At 41.8% G+C, this 23931-nt stretch overlaps 1 protein-coding gene across 10 annotated transcripts in view; it reads right to left on the bottom strand.

Annotated features, from left to right (window-relative positions):
• Window positions 1-212: 212 nt before the first annotated feature.
• The window catches only part of tsnare1 (T-SNARE Domain Containing 1), a 962849-nt gene continuing 939130 nt past the window's right edge, over window positions 213-23931 (bottom strand). For all 10 annotated transcript variants that reach the window (XM_069922261.1, XM_069922260.1, XM_069922262.1 and 7 more), the window contains 2 exons: window positions 9414-9528; window positions 213-444 (listed from right to left, as the gene is read on the bottom strand). In XM_069922261.1, the coding sequence (XP_069778362.1) occupies window positions 9436-9528 (93 nt within the window). In that variant the 3' untranslated portion in view covers window positions 213-444; window positions 9414-9435. The remainder of the gene's footprint in view (window positions 445-9413; window positions 9529-23931) is intronic.

Genomic DNA, 23931 nt, shown 5'->3' with positions numbered 1-23931 from the left:
AGTACAGAGAGAAATGGATATTCTCTGAATTGCAAGCAGCAACAAGTGGCTTCCTCCAGAAATCTGTTATGTAAACATGGAGTTGTCTTATCATTACGTACCTCACCATTTTTTCAAATCATCTCAATCACATGAAAGCCATTTCACTGTGTGAGGTTGGATTCCGAAGATAATTAGCATCGGTCGAAAATAAAATAACAAGCACCACAATAAAACATAATAACTTTAAATTTTATTACTATCATGTAGTTACGATTAAAAAATCTGCCTGTTAAGACTTGATCTGAAGTCATTTGGACTCCTTTATGCTGATTAATGTAAAGCTACATGCCACCGGGAATCTTTATAATTTTGTTCTTACACTGACAATGGGAGAATTATTCATTTGTATTGTTGGGTCAAGCTTTATTCCATTTGGCCTTCTCTTTCTGCTATTGGCGACCCCTGAAAGTAAAATAGAAGCATGTAATTAGATTACAACTTCAACCTTATCTTCACCATTCTTTACAATGAGAGATTTCTTGATCCAGGAAGAAGCTTGAACTAAACACCAAAAATGGACGACTTTTCAATATCATTATTACATTCCTTTTTATTTCTGCCGTTGGTTTTCCAAACCTTTGATGGAGTCAGGAGACCTTGAAGATACGGAAAAGGTCAATTTTCGGTGGTGAACAATTGATTTCTCCGAGTTGCAACTTCAACCAATGTTGAGTGAAACCAGGGAGAACCAAGAAAGTGAAAGGGGAAAAAAAGGGATCTAACAGAAAATCAGCTGGCAGAAGGAAGAGAAGTGTTTTCTGTACAATTCCAAAGCTAGGAATTTCCTCTTTGGAGTAAAGAAGGATGAAACATAACTTAATAGAGGTCTAAAAAATTGTGAGAGGCATAGATAAGGTAGACAGCCAGCACATTTAGCCCAGGGCAGGAGTAGCAAATACCAGAGGACAACTAAACAAAGCGAAGGGAGGAAAGTTTAGGGGAGACTTCGGGGTTAAGTTTTTTTCTTACACAGAGAGTTGTGGGTGCCTGGAATGCCTTGCCAGAGGTGGTGGTGGAGGCTGGAACAATTGGGACATTTAATGGACTCTTAGACAGGCACATTGATGAAAGAAAATAGAGGGTTACGACGTAGAGAGGGTTTCGATTTTTCACTCTGTATAAATGAGTCAGAAGAATATTGTGGGCTGAAGACCTGTACTATGTCGTAATGTTCTATGTTCCTTGGGGTCTGCCATTCCTCCTGATTTCTTTTTTTTAAAGTACTTGTCTACACACCTTCTAATCTTGAAAAGCCTCACCTTTATTCAATACTCTATGCCTTCAATGTACTTGTATATTTACATTTTTAATTTTTTTAAATAATTTAGACATATAGCACGGTAGCAGCCCTTTTGGCTCACGAGCCCATGTTTTCAAATTACACCCAATTAACCTAAAACCCTTAGTAAGTTTTTTTTTGAACAACAGGAGGAAACTGGAGCTCCCGGAGGAAACTCATGTAGAAATGGAAAGAGCGTTAAAAACTCCTTCGAGACAGCGCAGGATTCAAACCCTCGTGGCGATCACTGGCGCTGTAATGGCATCGCACTAATAGCTATGCTAAACATGCCACCCTTTGATTTATTAAATCCTCAAATTCCTTGATATCAAGGGACCCCAGGAATTAACTTCCTTATCTTTTACCCCGACCAGAGCACATTGGTCTTGAGCTCCCACTTTTTTCAGTTTTAAATTAATCCCACTTGTTGGATGTGGATTTACTCAGAAGGGGTTTCTCTCTGTTTATATTTGCCAGATTCTGTCTTAAAATATTGAAATCAGCTAAAAAAAAAGGAGGTATAAGGGAGATATAAATAATGGAACAAAGAATACATCCTTGAGAAGAGAGAGTGTAGGAATGTAAAGAAACAAGGAGATTGTATAAGGTTATGAAAAATTTTGAGGCATTTTAAAAGTATATTCACAGGAAGAGCAGAACCAGGGAAAGAATATGTAATTACAGTTTAATACACAAAAGTACAGTTATAACTTAGCAGGTCACGCAGCGTCCATAGGAAGCAAAGATCTATAACCATCGTTTCGGCCCTGAGTCCTTTGTCAAGGTACGAGAAAAAAGCAGGAGGAAGCTTGAATAAAAAGGTAGAGGAAAGAGGGAGGAAGGTCATGGAGGAGGACCACAGATCAAAAGGCAAAAGGATGTTGAGGGAGTGAAGAAGAGCTGAGGTGAATGGGGAGGGAATATATCTCTGAGGGAAGAGGGTGGGAAGTTGGAGGAAATGTGAGAGAGAGAGAGGGGTAGGGAAAGAGAGAGAAAGAGAGAGAGGAGAGAGTCCTCCGTTTTTTGGGTGGCCACAGTTTAGCAGTGTATGAGGGTTAGGCCATAGACAGCCATGTCAGTATAGGAGTGGGGTGCAGTATTAAAATGGTCAGCCATTGGGAGATCCCTATTATTACAGAGGACAGAGTGTAGGAGTTCGGCAAAACAATCTCTAAGTCTGTCTCCAGTCTCAATAATGAAGGGCACACCGCAACAGTGTGATGTTTCTTTTATTACAATAAAGAAACTTGGGTTCTTTTTAAACAACTAGATTTATTAATTAAAGCAAACAGAATTAAGAACAGAACACACATAGACAGGACCTAATGTGAAGGCATCCAAAGAACTAACATTCCCCAGAAGCCACTCACTCCATCTTCAACTCCTCATGGTAGTACCACTCTATCACTACATCTCTTTTCCTTCAGGTGTTTAATCTAACATGACACACTAGTACAGTACAGTATTCATTTCAATTTAAAGTTCAATGCAAATATTGATACAAGTTCAGCAGCGCAAACTTTTTAAGTGTGCAGTTCATTTTCTTTTATAGATTCAGTTTATCAGGTGCTTTGATAACATGCGTGGATCTTCTTAACACAGGTATTTGTGTCGGCTCTGCTGGTCCACTTCTGTCTGAATCTCTTTTCCTGAATCTTCTGCATCTGTCTGTTTCTGCAGTAAATCTTCTGCATCTGTCTGTTCCTGCAGTATCTCTTCTGCATCTGTCTGTTCCTGCAGTATCTCTTCTGCATCTGTCTGTTCCTGCAGTATCTCTTCTGCATCTGTCTGTTCCTGCAGTATCTCTTGCAGTCTATTTCGATTCCTCGCCCGTATTTGACCCTCTTCTGTTCTGACTGAGTCGGATCTTGGATTTACATCCTCCAGAACAGTGGCCCTTTGGTCCCAAGTGTTGGAGTCTCTGAGTCTCACTGGGTCCATCCACATGCGTAGGTCACCGTTCTTCTTTTTGATGCACACCCATTCTGTGGGCTCCTCCACTTTCTTTATGACCTTTAGTGTCATCATTTGGTCGAGTTCCTGTTGGAGCTTTTCTTACAGTGGTGCTAGAATCTGCCTCGGGGCATGGACGACTGGCTGTGTGTCCTCTTTTAATTGTATCTTATAGGTAAATAGTAGATCTCCAAACCCCTTGAAGATGTCTGGAAATTGATCCAGTATTTCCTCTAAGCTGTTCTGTGCTTTGTCACTGTTTATGTGGTACATCCTCTTGACTAGGCTTAAGTTTTGTCACCAAGCAGTGAATAATGTCCACCTGGGGCTACTGTGAACCTGAGGTTACCTTTAACTTTCACCTTGAGTTTACATGTACTTTTTGGGTCGATGCTCTGTCCATTGTCGGCTTTGAGCAGTACAGGATTGGGATTGGTTTTATATTTATTGCCCTGATGTTGCGCTCACAGATCAAATTGACCTTTGCCCCTGTATCCAGCTTGAAAGGAATATTTATTCCATTTGTATGCAATGACAAATTGTTCATCTTGTTCAACACTGTTCACTTTGGACAAAACCATGCCCATGAAAAGTGTATCACTGAGAGCAGTTTCTTTTATATTGTGTACACTTTTACTTTTGTCTTATTTCTCTTTGGAAAAACATCGCTCTGCCCTTTGCACTTATTAAAGACTTCCCATAGCTGGGCATTGCTTTAGTGCACGTTTAGTGCCACATTATTAACAATTGAATGTCTCTCCATCTTTTTGTTGTTTCCTGTATCTCATATTTTGTTTGTGTGTGTGTCCAGACACTGTGGCTATGACTACGCCTTCATTTTCACTGATTTCCTGTGAATATACTTATAAAATGCCTCAGGATTTTTCATAACCTTGTACAATCTCCTCTTTTTACACTATCACCAATTTTTTCCTGCTGCAGAGCTAATTCATTGGTGTGGCATATCTTCACAGCTCCAGCTAAGGTAAGGATCTCACAGCAACCTCTCTCTCACTTTCTTATCATTAATTCAGAACACAATTTGATTTTGGATTGCTGTATGTTTTTTCTTTAATTTTAAGTCTGTTAAAAAAGTATCAAAGCTCTCTCCCTGCAGCTGCGTGCACAAGTGGAACATGTTTCATTTTCCTTTGGTGAACAGAGTTCATCAAAAATTTCGATAACCTTGTCAAAATTGGTCTGGTCTTCTGTCTCAACAAAAATAAATGCGTTGAAAACATCTAGTGCTTGAAGCCCTGCCATGGTAAGTAGCAGTCCAATCATCCATGTATCTTGCTCGCTATCGATTCCAATGGCTTGCAGGTATAGCATAAATCTTTGTTTAAACAGTCTTCACTCATGGTCGACATTTCCAGTCCATTTTACAGCGTCCGGAGTTTTTAAACTCTCCATATTTTCTCTGCTAATATCGACTGTTACTCGCCATGCACACTGCCTTGTTTCTTTCTATCCTGTGCACTTCTAGTGTTTCTTCTGTACCATGTGATGTTTCTTTTATTACAATAACGAAATCTGGGTTCTTTTTAAACAATTAGATTTATTAACTAAAGCAAAGAGCACTAAGAACAGAACACACACAGGCAGGACCTCATGTAGAGGTTTCCATCTTGAATCTACCGAAGATCTAACAGATGCCACACACTCTGTCTCTGACTCCTCCTGGTGGTAGCACTCTATCACTATAAACAGGAGCCCCTCCATCGACTCCATGTACATTTCCTACTGCCTTTGGAAAGCAGTCAACATATTAGAAGACCCATCCCACCATCCCCATCCCGTGAAGTGGGAGATGCATGATGTGGAAAACACCACACCAAACAAAAGAACAGTTTCTTCTCTGCTGTTATCAGACCTCCCATTAGTAAAATGGGAGGTGCCCTGTTTGTACTTTTTATGAGATTTGTATTTTTTATGAGATTTGTATTTTTTATGAGATTTTGTGTTTGTGGAACAATCCTTGCTTTAAACCGACAGAGGCAAGATCCTCAACTCTTGCCCTGTTTTCATACCTTGAAGAAGGGCTCAGGACCAAAACATCAGTTTAATAACTTTACCTCCTGTGGGTGCTGCGAGACCTGGTGAGTTCCTCCATTCATTTCTGAGCTTTCACTGTTTTTAATGAACCGCTTCTCTAACAGCATACTCAGCATTTTGTTTTACTTTACTTTACCTGCTGTACTCCAGAATAGATGAACTTATCTGCCTGGCACAGAAAACAAATTTTTTTATTGTACCTTGGTACTCACTGCAATAAACAATTTAATTCAATTCAATTCCTTTTCTCAAGAACAGCAGGAATAATCCAGGTAACTACAGGACAGTATGCCTTAATCAGAGAGTTTGTGCCGTCCAATTTACACCCCTGAATGGTGGGAAGAAACTGGTGCCCCTGGAGAAAACCAATGCAGACACGGGGAAAACGTACAAACTTCTTACAGACAGCGCGTAATTCAAACCCAAGTCAGGTCCCAATCGCTGGCGCTGTAAAGGCGTGATGCTAAAATTATTGGAAAAAATTTAAAAAGATAGGATTTATTTCCAATTGGAAAGCCAGGGATTGATCAGGGATTGTTCATGGTAAATCCTTACTCACTGATTTAATTGATCATAGCGGTTTATAAAATCATGAGGGGAATGGATAAAGTGAATGCCAAAAGTCCTTTACCCACTGTAGATGATTACAGGAGTAGATGGCATAGATTAAAGGAGAGAGGGAAGAGAGTTAAGAGGGGTCCTGAGGGGCAACTTTTTCACTCAGGGCGTGGGTATATCTGGAATGAGCTGCCAGAAGAGACACTGAAAATGCAGCCAATTCAAAAGATATTTGGACAGATATGTAGATGGAGAGAAAGGGCTTAGAAAGATATAGACCAAATGCAGGCAAATGGGACTACCCCAGATCGCCAATGGATGACATGGACATGTTGGGCCGAAGGGCCTGGTCCATGCTTAGTGACACAATGACTCAGAATTGTATTTTTTATGAGATTTTGTGTTTGTGGAACAATCCTTGCTTTAAACCGACAGAGGCAAGATCCTCAACTCTTTCTCTGTTAGGCTGACAATTACATCGGTACTGCTTCCTGTATCGATGATGAACTTATCAACTTTATCCACTTTACTCCCAAATTCACTTGGTCCTTCTCTGGCAACTCTCTCCCCTTAGTGGATCTCCTTGTCACCATTTCGGAAGGCAAACTGTCCACAGACATCTTTTACAAACCCACTGACTCCCATAGTTACCTCTTCCTACCATTTACTGTAAGGATTCTATTTCTTTCTCTCAATTCCGCCATCTCTGCCACATCTGATTCCAGTCAGGACATCGATGATGCCCTCCTTTTTCAGAAAACATGGTTTTCCCCTCCACTCCTCTGAACTCAGTCCTCACCCACATCTCTATTTCCCATACATCTGCTCTGGGCCCTTTCAAACTCAACAGGGACAGAGTTCCTCTTGTCCTCACCCACCACTCTACCAACTTCCCCATCCAGCTTATCATTCTCTGCAATTTGTTTCACTTATGCTATGAATCCATCACCAGCACAGCTTTCCCTCCCTTCTCCTCTCCATGTTCTGTAGAGATCGCTATCACCACAACTCTCTCATCTACTAATCCATTTCCACAATCGTCCCACTGATACTTACCTCTGTAATCACAAGAAGTGGTACATGTGCACACTTATATATCTTCTCCCTCAGAATTATTCAGGGTCCCGAGTGAAGCAACACTTTAGCTGTGAACCTGTAGAGGTTATTTACTGCATCTAGTACTCCTAATGCAACCTGCATTAGGATTGGATGCAGACTGGGAGATCGCTCCATTGACCTCCTTCACTCTGCCTGCTGCACCAGCATGGGCCTCCCTGTGGACAACCACTTTCATTTCACACTCCATTGTCACACTGATGTGTCTGTGCTTGGCTTTATGTATGGCCAGGTTGAGGCCACTCAAAGTTGGAGGAATACCACCTCATAATACCTGTCAGCAGTTTCCAACCAGCAGCAATATCAACCAATTTCTATCCTCTCCCAGACCCTCACTTTCCCTCTTCCCTCTGACCTCCCCTTCCTCATACTCCCTAGCCTCCTCTCTTCCTTCTCCTATCAGAGCACATCTTTCTCAGTCCTCTTCTCCCTCCCCCCAATCACCTTTCAGGCCCTTTCTCTTCTTCCCCCTCCCAGATATATCGACTTACCACCTGCACACCTGGGCTCCTTCCCTTTCCCGCTCCTCCACCCTCACCCTCTTACATGGGCGTTAGCCTGATTTTCGGAATGCTTGAAGAAGGGCTCAGGCCCAAAAAGTCAACCTGCCTTTTGCTTTCTGCAGATGCTGTGTGACCTGCTGAGTTTCTCCACCACTTTTATTTGCTGCACTAGACCCCAGCATCTGCAGATTTCTTGTTTACAACCTTGAGGACCTACATTTTAACTTATGTCCAAACTTCCAAAATTTGTTTTGATAGACCTCATTCCTTTCCCCTCCTTCATCGTTGATACTAATGTGTATTTGGTTGCTAGCCTTCCCCTTTGCGGATGCTGTGGACTCTATCTGAGACATGCCTGAACTCAATCTGATATCTCCCTGTCGGTTAAAGATAAACAAGCATATGGAGAATGCACATTCCATGTATATCAAATGTGGTCTGAATGAATAGTGGAAGAGTCTGATTGATTTCCAGTCTTTGGACTAACTGAATAATTGACAATATCATCATTTTCTACTTTATCCTTGGAATAGGTCAGTTTAGGGTCTGGCAGGGTGAAATCTATTCTTGAAAATGGTGGAGAGCGATTCTCAGTTACACCTTAACTGGTAGGTGATCTGGAAACATTGCATGGAGTGTAATAAATAACATTTCTTGACCAAAACATGTTCCTTCCAGCTTTTGTTTATTATCCCTTGTGTGAGATCATACAATAACCATGGCAATTAAGGCAAGATGACAGAGATGATCGTGGACCTCAAAAGGACCAGGGATGACCACTCTCCATTACATAACTGGAGTGGAATGAGTGGAGAGCACCAAGTTCCTTGGAGTCCACTTAACTAGTGACCTATTGTGGACACACATCTCTTCACTTGCCAGGAATGTGCAACAGTGACGGCACTTCCTGAGAAGACTGAGGCAGGCAAGGCAACCAGCACCATCATGTTCACCTTGTACATGAGTTCTATCAAGAGTGCCCTAGCTGACTGGAACACAATGTGGTATGACTGCTGCAGGATAAAAGATCGGAGGTCAATCCACAGGACCATTAGAGTGGCAGAGAGGATCACTGGTTTCGCCCTCCCCTCCCATCTCTGTGATCTACTGAATCACTGTCTGCAGAGGTCACACAAAATCATTGTGGACCCCTTCCACCCGCACGCAGCATCGTTGATACTAATGTGTATTTGCTCCTGTCAGAAAAGAGATAGAGGAGGATCAGTGCCAGTACCACCAGACTGGGAAACAGTTTTTTCCCCATGGGCAGTGAGACTGCTAAATGACCAAAGGAACTGCTCACAATAACCTTGCAAGACTCTTGTATGCATGAAACAATATTTATTTTTTTATTTGTATCTATGAATACTTGTCCTGCATATGGATTGTTGGTCTGTATGTATGTTCTATCTGGTTGTGTGTCTGTGTGTTTTGCACCAAGGACCGGAGAACGTTGCTTCATCAGGCTATACCTTTGCTGTCAGATGACAGCGAACTTTAATGTATCAGCATTGTCCACAGTTAATTTTACTTTAATTGCCATTGTTATTGTATGATATTTTACAGAAAATGTCTCTTTCATGTCTGCTCATTGTACAACACCACATAAATGGAAAGTCGAGCTCCAATGATTCACATAACGTTTATGACGATAAACTGCAGGTAGAGTGAGGTGAACATTTATCCTCAATCACTTTGCTATTTTGTAATGGTTTTGCACGGTAATATGCTCCCATTAAGTTGAAGCCCCCTGATTTCATACAGTTGCAAAGAACAATTAAAGCAACTGACAGAGAAGGATTTTCAAGCCAAAAACTTAAATAAGCATTGTAAATTGTATCTTTCATTTTGGTCTGGCTTTGTATTTGAATGCATTCCATTGATGAATTACATAACAAAGCACTTACCTGGAGGTATAATGCCCAACATTCAGTGCTTTATGGAGACCAAAACAATGATAATGACAGCCAAGATAATTATACTGGCCAAAAGGAAGCAGCATTTCATCTTCCGAGCTCTTTTCTAGAAACCAAAGAAACAAATAATGGCATTTACTTCAAGAATATTTCATCTCTTCAGTTCAATTTAAGAAATTTCCCGATTGTAGTATTCCATTGGCCACCACAGGTCATCTTTAGAAAACCATGGGATTGGAGGGTTGCGAATGTAGTTCCGTTGTTTGTAGGCCAAGTAATTATCAGCCAGTAAGTTTGACTTCAGAGGTGGGGAAGGTTATGGAGGGTATTCTTCGAGATAGTATATACGCATATCTGGATAGGCAGGGATTGATAGGGGCACCCAGCATGGGTTTGTAAAGGGAAAGTCATATTTGATGAACCTTGTTGAGTTTTTTGAGGAGGTGACAAAAAAAGTGGATGAAGGTAGGGTGGTTGATGTGATCAATTTGGATTTTAAAGTAAGGCTTTTGATAAGGTTCCGCATGGAAGGTTAATAAGGAAGGCTCAGTCACTAGAGATTAGTAGAGATTGTGACAAGGGATCATAGATGGCTGGAAGATAGACAGCAGAGAATCATGGTGGACAGCTGTCTGTCAGGTTGGAAGACTGTGACAAGTGGGGTGCCTCAGGGATTGGTGCTGGGTCCCTTGTTTATTTTTGCTAAAGTTTTTCCCCCTTACCCTTAACATATGTCCTCTTGTTCCAACCTCCCCTGCCGTCAGGGAAAAGAGTCTGTTTATGTCTAGTCTATCTATTCCTTTTATAATTTTAAATACCTCTATCAAGTTCCTTCTCAGAAGTCTACATTCCAATGAATAAAGTCCCAGTCTCCTTAATCTCTCCCTGTAATTCAGATGCTGTAAGCCAGGCAACATCCTTGTAAACCTTCTCTGCACCCCCTCCACCTTATCTATATCCTTTCTACAATTTGGAGACCAGAACTGAGGACAGTACTCCAAACCAGGCCTCACCAATGCCTTAAACAGCCGCAGCATCACTTCCCAGCTCCTATACTCTATACTATGATTTATGAAGGCCAGCATGCCATATGCCTTCTTAACCACCCTGTCTACATGGGAATCCACCTTCAGTGAACTCTGTACCATAATCCCCAGGTCCCTCTGTTCCTCTGCGTACTTCAATGCTCTCCCCTTAACTGCATATGTCCTATTCTGGTTATTTTTATGGTCCCTTGTTTATCATTTATATTAATGATTTAGAGGAGGGTGTGGTTAACTGGGTAAGCAAATATGTGGATGATATGAAATAGGAGGAGTGGTAGATAGTGAGGAAGGTTTTCTTGGATTAGAGAAGGATTTGGTTTGTTTGGAAGAGTGCGCTGAAAGGTGGCAGATGGAATTCAATGTAGACAAGTGCAAGGTGCTGCATTTCGGCAAAAATAACCGGAATAGGACATATGCAGTTAAGGGGAGGGCATTGAGGTACACAGAGGAACAGAGGGACCTTGGGGTTATGGTACAGAGTTCACTGAAGGTGGATTCCCATGTAGACAGGATGGTCAAGAAGGTATGTGGTATGCTGGCCTTCATAAATCATAGTATCGAGTATAGGAGCTGGGAAGTGATGCTGCGGTTATTTTAAGGCATTGGTGAGGCCAAGTTTGGAGTACTGTCTTCAGTTCTGGTCTCCAAATTATAGAAAGGATATAGATGAGGTGGAGAGGGTGCAGAGAAGCTTTACAAGGATGTTGCCTGGCTTACAGCATCTGGATTACAGGAAGAGATTAAGGAGACTGGGACTTTATTCATTGGAACGTAGACGGCTGAGAGGGAACTTGATAGAGGTATTTAAAATTATGAAAGGAATAGATAGACTAGACATAAACAGACTCTTTCCCCTGAGGGCAGGGGAGGTTGGAACAAGAGGACATAAGTTAAGGGTAAGGGGGGAAAAACTTTAGCAAAAATATTAGAGGGTACTTTTTCACTCAGCAAGTGGTGGCAGAATGGACTGATCTTCCAAAGAGATAGTTGTGGCAGGGTCCTTTCTGTCATTTAAGAGAAGGTTGGATGGGTACATGGAGGTGAGGGAGTTGGAGGGTTATGGGCAGAGAGTGGGAGGGTTGAGCTAGTGGAGTTGTTCAAGTGAACCGGTGAGGACGCGAAGGGTCAACATGCCCTCTTTCCGCTCTGTAAGCGGTTATATGGTCATAAATTGTCAATTTCACTCTTTAAAATATTCAACATGATTTTCCAGTGAATAAAAAGCTACATTTGCTGGAAAATTTACGTGGAACCATCAGAATCTAGGGAAATGTCTATACATCTTAAAAGGTTCTTATCCTCTGTAAGGTTATTAGTGGCCTGGACATTGTAGTCTTTAGTGAGTCAATAGTATTCACCACTGACTTTAGAGAACCCTGCAGACCCTCCCCACCATCAAGAACATCTACAGGGGATTCTGCCATCAGAGAGAAGCAGAAATCATTAAGGATTCACATCACCCAGCACCCATTCTGTTCTCACTGCTACCATCAGGAAAGTGGCCTAGGTCCCACAAGACTCGCACCACTAGGTTCAGGAACAGATGCTACCCCTCCACCATCAGACTCCTCAATGACAAACTCAATCAGGGATTCATTTAAGACTCTTCTTTTGCACTTGATTGTTTTTCTCTCTGTATTACATAGTCAGTTTGTTTAAATTTCTTTATTTGTTTACATATTTACTTTGAGTACAGTTTATTTGCACGACCAATAAGTGGTCATTCTGTCTCACACACAGGACAACGAATCTCAGGGTTGTTTGTGGTGGCATGGTTGGTGTAGTAGATAGAGCAACGCCCTTACAGCACCAGCAATCAGGTCTGGGGTTCGAATCCCGCGCTGTCTGTAAGGAGTTTGTATGTTCTCCCTGTGTCTGCGTAGGATTTCCCTGGGGGCTCCGGTTTCCTCACAACCTTCAAAACGTAGGTTAATTGGGTGCAAATTGGGCGACACGGACTCATGGACCAAAATGGCCTGTTATTGTGCTGTTTGTCTAAATTTAAATTTAATTTACAAATTTAAATTTATGTGATGTCATATATGTACTCTGACAATAAATCTGATATCTGATCTGAATCTGAGACAAGCTAATTACAACCCAGGAATGGCATGTGCTAGGATGAAGGAAGGATTGGGATGTCAAGATAAGAAAACAGTGAATGATGAGAGAGGGCATGAACTTAATTCAAAAGAAATTGGGGACATATGTAAGGTTCAGGAAGCTATAATAAATCAGGGCCCTGGAGGATTATAAAATTGCATGAAAGAGCTCAAGCAGGCCATCAGGAAGGCATAAAATAACTATGACGAACAGGATTAAAGAAAATTCAAGGCACTATCTATACGTTTAAAACGTGGATGACTCGGGAGAGGGTGAGACCACTCAAGACAAAGGAAGGAATTTATGCTTGGAATCAGAGTACAAGGGGGAGGTATTAAATGATCATTTTGCATTGATATTTACGGAGAAACAGATGAACATTGTAAGGGAACATAATATGGATTATGTTCGTGTATTTTGGGCATTTTGAGATTAGGAAAGAGGTGGAGCTGGGTCTTTTGAGGAACATAATGGTGTACAAAACTCCAATTCCTGCTGGGATATATCTGCAGTTATTGAAAGAAGCAAATAAAGAGATTGCTGGGGCCTTGACAAAGATCTTTACATCCTCAGCAGTTACAGGAAAAATCCAGGAGGACTCGAGAGCAGCTAATGTTGTACTTTTGTTCAAGACAATAGGTGCTGGAGTAGGCCATTTGGCCCATTGAGCCAGCACCACCATTCATTTAGATCATGGCTGATCTTCCACTATCAGTACCCTATCCCTGCCTTCTCCCCATAACACTTAACTCCCTTGTCCACAAGAACCTTATCTAGCTCCCCCTTGAACTTATCCAGAGAACCTGCTTCTACCACATTCTGTGGCAAAGCATTCCACAGACCAACAACTCTCTGGTTAAAAAAAAAATTCTCATCTCTGCCCTCAAGGGCCTTCCCTGTATTCTTAAACTATGGCCTCTAGTCCTAGTCTCCCCTAACATCGGGAACATGTAATCAGTTTCTATTGTGTCCAACCCCTTAATAATCTTACATACCTCAATCATATCTCCTCTCATCCTTCTAAACTCCAATGTATACAACCCCAGTTTATCCAACATTTCAGCATACATCAATCCCGCCATCCCAGGAACTAACCTTGTGAATTTATGTGCTGCACTCCCTCAATAGCGAGAATGTCCTTCCTCAAATTAGGAGACCAGAACTGGACACAATACTCCAGGTGTGGTCTCACCAGGGCCCTGTACAACTGCAGAAGGACATCTTTACTCCTATACTCTATTCCTCTTTTGGCCCAGAAGGCCAACATCAGTGGCAAGAAAACCAGGAGAGAGGTTACTTTGAGATGGGATTTATGCACATATGGCAAATCGTGGTCAGATTACGGACAGTCAACATTGCTTAAATAGAACATAGAAAATTACAGCCTAGTACAGGCCCTTCAGCCCATGATATCATGCTGACCCTTGCAGACCTACTCCACTACAATCTAATCCTTCCGCACCTCACCCTCATAGCCCACTCTTTTACTTTCATCCATGCTCCTATAAAAGTCTTTTGAATGTCCCAGCATCATCCCCAGCCAAGCATCAACCATTTTCCTCTGACATCACCCTTGAACCTCCTCCACAAACCATAAAAAGTTGTGATCTGGTATTTACTATTGTTGCCCTGAGGAAACGGTGCTGGCTGTCCATCCTATCTATGCCTCTCACAATCTTGTCGACATCTTCAGGTAGTCCTCAACTTATGACCTATGTGAGTTACGTCCACCCACACATACGACTGAAATTTTAAAAAAGTACTGTACATATGCTGAGATTCTTCATTAAAGGTACGTTTGTTGAATTTTTTTTGGAAAATTGCTTTAATACCTCATTAACACGTGAATCTGACTTACAACCAATCAAAGTCATGACCAATCCTTTGGTCCCAATTGCAGTCGTAAGTTAGGACTAACTGTATGAAGTCTCCTCTCATCCTTCATTGCCCCAAAAAGCTCTGTTAATCTTGGTCATATCTTACTAAATTTGATTGCAATTTTTGAGGAAGTGATAAAAATGATTGATGAGGATGGGGCAGTGGATGTTGTATATATGGCATTGGACAAGGTCACTAATAGTAGGCTTATTCAGAAAGTGGAGGTGAATGGGATCCATGCTGAGTTGATAGTTTCGATCAGGCCTGCAAAATCCAGGGCCTTATTCTGAAAAGAGAAGGCATTTCAACGTGCAAGCTCAATGTACAAATCTGTGAAAAGACCAAACCGATGCCGCTACTTTCTCTGAAGTCTGAGGAGATTTGACATGCCGTTGAATATGCTATCAAAATTCTACAGGTGCCCTAAGGAAAGTATACTGACTGGTTCAGAAATTTCAGTGCCCAGCAACAACACAAGGCTCCAGAAGGCAGCAAACATTGTAAAGTCTATCACAGGCTCCGATCTCCAATTCATTGAAGATATCCACGTGAGATGCTGCATCTAGAAGGCAACCGACATCATAAAGGACACCCCTCACCCTAGCTACAACCTCTTCTCACTGCTTGTCTTTGGAATAAAGGTACAGAAGCCTGAAGCCCAGTACCTCCAGGTTCAAGAATCGTTTTCTTTCCAATGATTATCAGGCTCTTGTTCCTCCCCTTATTACCCTATTCCTAAACTACTCTCCCACCACTAAAAGACCTATCTACACTATTGTAATGCCACTTACACTAAAGTAACTGTGAACATTATCTATTTTTTATATTGATTAGGTATTTTTGATAGAATGTAATGTATACTAATGAATGTGTTTTTTTAACAATGTTTGGCTGCAGCAATTATGAATTGTACCATGTAAATGACAAAGAACTCATTATTATTACTATATTCCAGGAAGGTTCTAGATTATTTATAAGCATTTAATATTTTGGATATCAGAACATTTTTTTATCAACAATTTTGAATTTAATTTAGAAGCACAGCATGGTAACAGGCCCTTCCATCCCATGAGCCCTGGCCGCCCAAATACACCAAATAAATGACGAACCCCCTAAACTTTTAGCGGATGGGAGGAAACTGGAGCACCCGGAGGAAACCCACACAGGTCATGCAGAGAATATACAACTCCGGTTGCTGGTGGTTTAATAGCACCCTGCTAACTGCTACACTGAGATCGCCCTGCTCCTGATGTGAATTTTTATGCTATATTCTCAGAAATTTCCGTCCCGAGATTTAGACAAAAGACAAAAATTTGCAGTTTTGGAGCAAACTCAAAAATGTTTCGGCTGTCTTGTTCAATCTCTTTAAATATATTTTGATCTTCCTTTTGAATCATTGATATGTGATTCAAACATAAACAATAAATAAAACTTAAAATATGGCCTATTTATGCTTTTCCTGTGGAAATCACAGGAAAAATATTTTAACGTATGCTTTTGTTTCAAATTTACTTTTTAGGAATGATAACATTAGAAGATTCAGATTCAGGTCCCAATGAACCCATCAAAGAAAGGATTTGAACAGTATTAAATTCATGCCCATTGAGAAGGCACACAGCACAAATGTGGTGTGTTGGGTGGGTGGGGGGGGGGGGGTTGGGGGGAGTAGCAAAGTGTCAAAATTATAACATTCTTATCAGTGGCTGGGAATTAAAACTGGAGCTTTGGTTGAAATCTCACTTCAGCAGAAGCTGAACGCAGCCTGTTAACAAATATTCCTTCTATTAAGACGGATTATTATTAAGTACACCAGGAGATTAAAAAAAATGAATTTTAAATTTTAACTTTTTAGATCCATATGCTTGTGCATTTGGCCAGGGTTTGTCAAAATTCCAATTTGGAAAGAATAATAAGTTTATTTTTTGCTTCAGCATACACAAGGATTAAATTAATGAATGATTTTGGAGTCTCATTGGACATGAGGCAGTGCCAAATTAAAGGCAGCTTGGTTTGGAAAAACTGTGCAGCGGGTAGCAGCAGATTTCAGATTTATTGTCAGAGTACATTTTTGTCAGGTTTGGTGGGTTCAAAGAGAGACAAGTCTGGATACAGGGGTTTGCAATCTAATGTAACTATATTAACACAACAATTAATAAGACAGCATGGAACATACTTACACAATTTATAAGGGAGGGTGGGAAAAATCGTAACAGAAAATAAACAGGTGGGAATATTAAACAGTACACAACTATTAATTCACACAAATGATACAGATATTTGCACACAATAAGCAGCCTTCCAGACCCCTGAATAAGAGGAGGTGGACCAGTACCCGTGAGGGTATATGCATGCTCTCAAACCCTTAATCAGTAGAGCACGGGGCTCAGAATGCATCCTTGTGGTGCTCTGGTACTGATAGAGATTGTGGAGAAAATGTGCTAACCAATCCTCACAGATTGTGGCCTGGAGGTGAGGAAATCCAGGATCCAATTACACAGTGGGGTGTTGAGTCCCAGCCTTTGGAGTTTGCTGATCAATTTTGGGTGGTTGATGGTGTTAAATGCCGAACTATAGTTCATAAGGAGCACCCTGATGAACACATCTTTATTGTCCAGGCTTTGTGAAGAGCCAGTGAGATGGAATCCACCATCGACCTGTAGCTATGACAGGAACATTGGAATGGTTCCATTTCGCTGCTTAGACAAGAACTGATATACTTCAATACCAGCCTTTCAAAATTCTACATCACTACTGATGTAATTGCTACTGGTCAATTGTCATAAAGACAGGTTACTACCCTCTTCTTGGGCACCAGTATGATTGATACCTGTTTGAAACAAATGGGTATCGTACCATGCCACAGTGAGACGTTGAAGATATCGGTGAATACATTGGTAAGTTGGTCAGCACAAATTTTTAATACTTGGCCAGCTACTCCATTTGGATCGATAGGATGCTTTCCTTGGATTCACTCTCCTGCAGACAGCCCGCAGGTCATCCTCAGATATGGACAGGATATATTATCAGGGAATGTGGGGTGTAAAGGGGTGGTTCTTCCCTGTTACTGTGGTCAAATCGAGCAGCACGGGCTTGTGGGCCGAAGTGGCCTGTTACTGTGCAGTATGTCCAAATTTAATTTAAATTTGCACTCAGTCAACTCTGGAAAGTGACTTGGGAAAGTCAACTCCCCATTATTCAGTTTGGTTTCCATTAAGAACAAATGTGGGCAAAAGAGATGAGCTGGCTGCAGATGATACCAAAATAGGTGGTGCTGGGGATGCAGAAAGGCCACTGAGAGACTTAGATAGATTAGGAGAACGGGCAAGGAAGTGGCAGATGAAGTACAATGTTGGAACGTGTGCAGTCATGCACTTTGGTTGACAAAATAGACGGGGAGGCTATTATTTAGATGGGGAGAAAAATCAAAATTCCGAAATGCAGCATACCCAACAGGTTAACTTCCAGGTTGAGTCAGTGGTGAAGAACGTGAATGTAATGTTGGCATTCACTTCTAGAGGGACAGCACACAAGAACAGGGATGTAATGTTGAGACTCTGCAAAGTACTTGTGAGATCTCACTTGAAGGACTGTGCACAATTTTGGGTGCCTTATTAAAGAAAAGACATGGTGGCTTTGGAGAGGGTGCAGAGAAGATTTACTGGAATGGTGCCAGGAATGAATGTGGGGAACAATTGTCGCCTCTTGGACCGCGCCCATTAGAGTATGGAAGGGGGAGGGGAGGGAGGCAATTTGAATGCTGAAAGGCCAAGACAAAGTAGATTTGTCAAGGACTCTTGGGTGAGGGCATAACTTCAGGATGTAAGGGCGTCAATTAAAAAAAAAGACATGGAAAAATGTCTTCAGTCAGAGGGTCATGAGGCTGTGGAACTTGTGAAAGGCAGGTGTGGAAGCTAGGTCGTTGGGTGCATTTAAGGCAGAGATTGATAGATTTTTGATTAGTCAGGGCATCAAGGGTTACAGGGAGAAAGCAGGGGAGTGGGGCTGAGTGGGAGGATGGATCACCCCAATGACGGAGCTGCCTTGGAGGGCCAATGGGGCTGCTTCTACTCCTATACCTTGTGAATTCATGCTGTATTCTATCAGGGGCCTGGTAAAATTACATTCAATGGCAGCTGTGCAAAACACTCAACCCGATCTCACCCAAGGGTAGATGGTTAGATTTGTTCAAACCCAATTATGTTAGGTGCAGGATAGCACCACAGGAAATTCTTGGTGCAGTGAATAATGCCCAACCATCATGAAATGCTTCATCAATGTTCATAACATCATCAAGGTTTTGATGAAGAGATGGCTGCAAATTGTCCAGTTCCATTTGCAGCCTCAGAGATGCTGAAACATGTTCCAGTCACTGTACAGTAATTAATGGGCATAGGCTGATAAGCATTCATGCCACAAAAATGTCAGGTTGTCACCGCCTCCAGTGTCGATGCTATATTTACATCAGTCACCACACATACCCTGAAGTCACCCTTGATCAGAAACTTAAGGAATGGAGAGAACAGTTCTTATGTGCCCTATAAATGGACCAACAAGAACAAGTCAGAGGCTGCATGTTTGCACACCACCAAAGCCTTATATCATGAAGTCAAAGTCAGTTCAGTAAAACCCCTGGTATTCAGCACCTTTGGGGATTTGTGGATGCCGGATATGTGAGTTTTCCAGTTGCTTGAGACTGCATGTTGTATGAACAGTGAGGCATGCCAATTTACCCATTTATTTTCCGAGATTTTTTTCCCAGTTGCTTGAGGTTGCCGGTTGCTTGAATTCCAGTTAACAGGGATTTTAATGTTAGATTGAACATTCAAGGAGTCAGTGGTGGATCTGAATGAATATGTGACAGTAGTTATGGAGTTTATCAGGATGAGTGTGTTCCTACTCAGACCATCCAAATCAGAAGCCATGGATGAACCAAAAGATCTAAAGATTGTTGAAGATCAGATATGTAGCATTTAGGACTGGATATTCAGAGACATACAGGAAGTCTAGGTACAACCTCCTCAAGTAAGGAGACCAGAACTGCATACATTACTCAAGATGGGGGCCTCACCAGTACCTTGTACAATTGCAGGATGACCTCTCTGCTTCTAATTCAATCCCTCTAGCAATGAAGGCCAACATTCCATTTGCCTCCTTGATAACCTGCTGCACCTGGAAACCAAACCTTAGTAATATTTGGTGCATAGCTCAGAAGTCAGCACATCAAAGCCAGCACATCAAAGCAACATGAAGCATCAACACCTCTACTTTCTAAGGAACCTGATGAGATTTGGATAGAGTTGGATACTCTACCAAAGTTCTACAGGTGCCCTGTGGAAAGTAAACCGGTTGGTTTCCTAGTTTGGTAATTCAAGGGCCTGGTTTGGTCACAGCCTTTTCTCACTTCAAGCAAAAGGTACAGAAGCCTGAAAACCAGCACCTTTCAGTGCAAGGATAGTTTCTTCCTAACAGCTATCAGACTCTTGAATCGCTCCTTGGTATACGAATCAAAAACTGCTCTGACAGCATAAAAAGGCTGTCAGTACCATTGCAAGCAGTTTTTTTGTTGCACCAGATTAACTATGAATATTTATAATCTATCTTAGATATTTATAGAGTGAAGAAAATCTGCAGATGCTGGGTTGAGTGCAATGCACTAAAGTACTGGAGAAATTCAACAGGTCATGCAGCATTCATAAGAAGTAAAAGGGAACCAATGTTTCGGGCCAGAGCCCTTCATGTTTATTGTCACTTATAATTGAATTCGATGAGTTTATTATCATGGATTTTCTCCAACATCGAAGTACTCGAGATGGCAGAGGCCGACAGCATCGAATCCACGCTGCTGAAGATCAAACTGCGCTGGGTAGGTCACGTCTCCAGAATGGAGGACTATCGCCTTCCCAAGATCGTGTTATATGGTGAGCTCTCCACTGGCCACCGAGATAGAGGTGCACCAAAGAAGAGGTACAAAGACTGCCTAAAGAAATCTCTTGGTGCCTGCCACATTGACCACCGCCAGTGGGCTGATATCGCCTCAAACCATGCATCTTGGCGCCTCACAGTTCGGCGGGTAGCAACCTCCTTTGAAGAAGACCGCAGAGCCCACCACTCTGACAAAAGACAAAGGAGGAAAAACCCAACACCCAACCCCAACCAACCAATTTTCCCTTGCAACCGCTGCAACCGTGTCTGCCTGTCCTGCATCGGACTTGTCAGCCACAAACGAGCCTGCAGCTGACGTGGACATTACCCCTCCATAAATCTTCGTCCGTGAAGCCAAGCCAAAGAAAAAAAAGAAAATGTCAAGAAACTCATCATTATTTTCAACATGTCTTAATGAATGCAGATTTATCAAGACCCTGGTAATTAGATGCCTGTAGTGATGTGCTTTATTTGGGCCTGCAGCCTTGATGATTGATGCTCCTTTCGACTGCAGCATTCCCTGTAGAGGTTCTTGATAGTGGGGAGGGTTTTGCCTGTGATGCCCTGGGTTGTGTCCACTACATTTTGGAGGGCTTTGCGCTCAGGGATATTGGTGTCCCCATACCAGACCGTGATGCAGCTGGTCAGCACACTTTCCACCACACATCTGTAGAGATTTGCCAGGGTTTATGGAGTCATACCAAACCTCCGCAAACTCCTGAAGAGGTAGAGACACCAACAAGAAGAATAAAGGTAGCATACACAAACAACTATTAGCAAATCCAAATCTGCTTGGCACACAATACCCTGGCTCTGATGTACATCAACTTTGCCTGATGGCTATTGGATCAAAATCCTGGAACTCCCTCTCTGTTAGCACTGTGGCTGCACCTTCCCCATTCCACAGATGGAAGCTCCTCATTACATTCTCAAGGAAAACTAGCAATAGGGACATGAAATTTAAATTCTGTGCACAAGAATATTTAAAAAACTCTTACGATGCTATGAATTATTCCAAATGTGAATTCACTTTGGGGCCTGAAGCATTTTTGGATAAGTTTTCGGTTGATTCTTTGTAAACCTAGTTCAGTTTGCACAATGATGACTTTTGCTTGAAGTTCCCCAATCTTTTGTGCTGAATTGACCATATTTAGTGGAACTGCACTGAACAAATATATCTCAGCCGAACTAAAACTGTCAGGCCTTCTGGCATCTCATCTCTCTGGCTGCCAACTGGGCTCCTGTCGATGTGCCAATACATTCCAACTTTGTCCCTTCTGGACTGGAATCTCAGGCACATATGGCGATTGTCAGCTACATTTATCTTGATGGCACACCATTCCTCGCATGTAGATATATTGCAAAGACCCTACAGAGCTAAAATTCATTGGTGTGAAGGATACAGGAGTGAGGATGAATGCCTGTGAGATAGGCAGTGCAGGATTTTGAAGAAATTTGTGTGGCTGATGAAGGCAGAGGCTGTAAAAATTACATGAAAAGAATGAGTTAAATTAATGTTAATTAGTAGGGGAAACATTGAATTAAATAGCGATTCCCTACACTTTTCAAATACAAAGATTTCTAAACAATATGCCATATTGAGGAATGGTGGCAAGAATGGACAGATGAGATGGTGAAACCATCTCATGCTGAACACTAATTCTTTCCCTTGTCAATTAAACCTATTACAGTAGTGTTAACATCCCAGAGAAGGTTCCATCTGACAGGGAGGTGGAAACAGATGCAATCAATCATGATTAATGGGATTAGATGACCTCTTAAGAGAACTGCACGGTTACAAATAGTGTGCACTTGGAGAGACGCAGCAATAACAAGTAAAATTGTCATTTTCTGCGTTGCCAACTTTATCTGGTGCCACATTCAGAAGTCTCTCATTGCCATTTCTGATCATATTTTAGTCAAGGCATTTAAATTTCATAAGTTATCTCTCATGTACAATAAATGAGAATCCTCTGTTACATGCAGGGTCAAAAATGCTGTGGTGGGCACTTTTTTTGCAGCCAGGTTTACTCCAAGACAAAATTGGTGATTGAGCAGTAAAAAGATTAGACTGGGCATAGAAGGGGGAAAATGTTCAAAGGTTCCTTTTATTGTCAAATAATATATTTAAAAAATGTAATATACATGCTATCAACTTTTGTCTGCCATAAGGCAAACAAAGAGCTGTCCCTAACAATAGGAGAAAGAGAGGTGAAAGAGAGTCCCTTCAGAGACACTGAGTATCCCTGGATATGCCTCCAGCATTCCTCCAGCCTCTGAAAAAGCACAGACTCCAGTTTAAATCATCGGCAACTCAAGCTCCCAATCCAAACCTCTGATATGTTTCAGAAGCCTTCAGGGACCCAGGCCCTTTGGATGCTGTTCTCTCCCTCTCGAATCCTGGTTCCCATGGAGCTAGCCTCCAGCTGCCCTCAGCCTATAGAAGTCATCGACTGCCTTGCTGATCCGTTGGTGGGGTCACTATCCTGCCGGGTCATCTCCTGTGCTTTTTCTCAATAGTGGGTGTTCTCCAGTTTCTGGTGTCCTGCACCAGATCGCTACTCCCCTGGAGTTGGCAAACCGTGGTGGTGCACTGCCCCACACACGCACCGCCATCTTGGGCACAGACCCCCATGGTTGCAAGATTTAACAGATCCTTTAACAGATCTTTAAAAGCCTGTTCTGAGCTGTTGGCATCAGAACATGGCGGTCGAAGTCTACGGAGCAGCGCTGGGTCTCTGCTACCTGCTCTCCCAGGTCTGCATCAGTGGTAGCTCTGCCTTTTCAGACTGAGTACAATAAATTGATAACTTTCTCATGTTCACATTCCAGAGTCCATTTGAAGAATGATTGGTTGGGAGAAGATGAGGATAAGCAATGAATCAGTGGAAATGTACAATGAAATGAATTAGAACTAAAGAAAATACTCTGGACAAAGCATGCAACTCAATTATATATTCTCCACATGCTGAAGATCATTTGGAGGCTTATTAACAAAGGTTGCTGTTACATTACTGACAAATCACTTTCTTGCTTGTGTTGTTTAAATTGTGACTTGATGCTGAATAAATTGGCTATGTCTGAACATGTATTTTTGGAGAAAGATGCAACTACATAATTTAACTTAAAGTCAGCTTTTTAATGTTTGCATCCCCTTTGGTAAGCAGTCGAAATGAATAAATCATAATCTCATTCTTATTACATGAACTTTATGTATTCCCATTATCCAACTGGCTTTAGAAATGCACAAACATCTCACTTTTATCTTTGGCTTACTTAAAAGGGCACTGCGTTGATGAAATACGTTTCTCACTTTTTTTTGTCGTGCATCAGTTCTGGGATCTGATGCCATTCTCTGTTAAACATCCCTCAAGCTCCATTAAAGGGTCACTTAATCCTTTGCAAGCACTAATGATATACCCAGAATTTCTCTTTTTTTTAAACCCCCCTCCCCCTTCCACAGCACACACTGAACAGGGTGTACCTACAATAGTTTCAACCTGCTCTGCAGAGAATTAGCCCATCTCAACAAAACCCCAGAGGGATTGCTCTCTTCAAGG

This window comes from Narcine bancroftii, chromosome 2, assembly GCF_036971445.1.
Source record: "Narcine bancroftii isolate sNarBan1 chromosome 2, sNarBan1.hap1, whole genome shotgun sequence".
NCBI classification, from domain to species: Eukaryota; Metazoa; Chordata; class Chondrichthyes; order Torpediniformes; family Narcinidae; genus Narcine; species Narcine bancroftii.
This window is presented reverse-complemented; position numbering and strand designations above follow the sequence as displayed.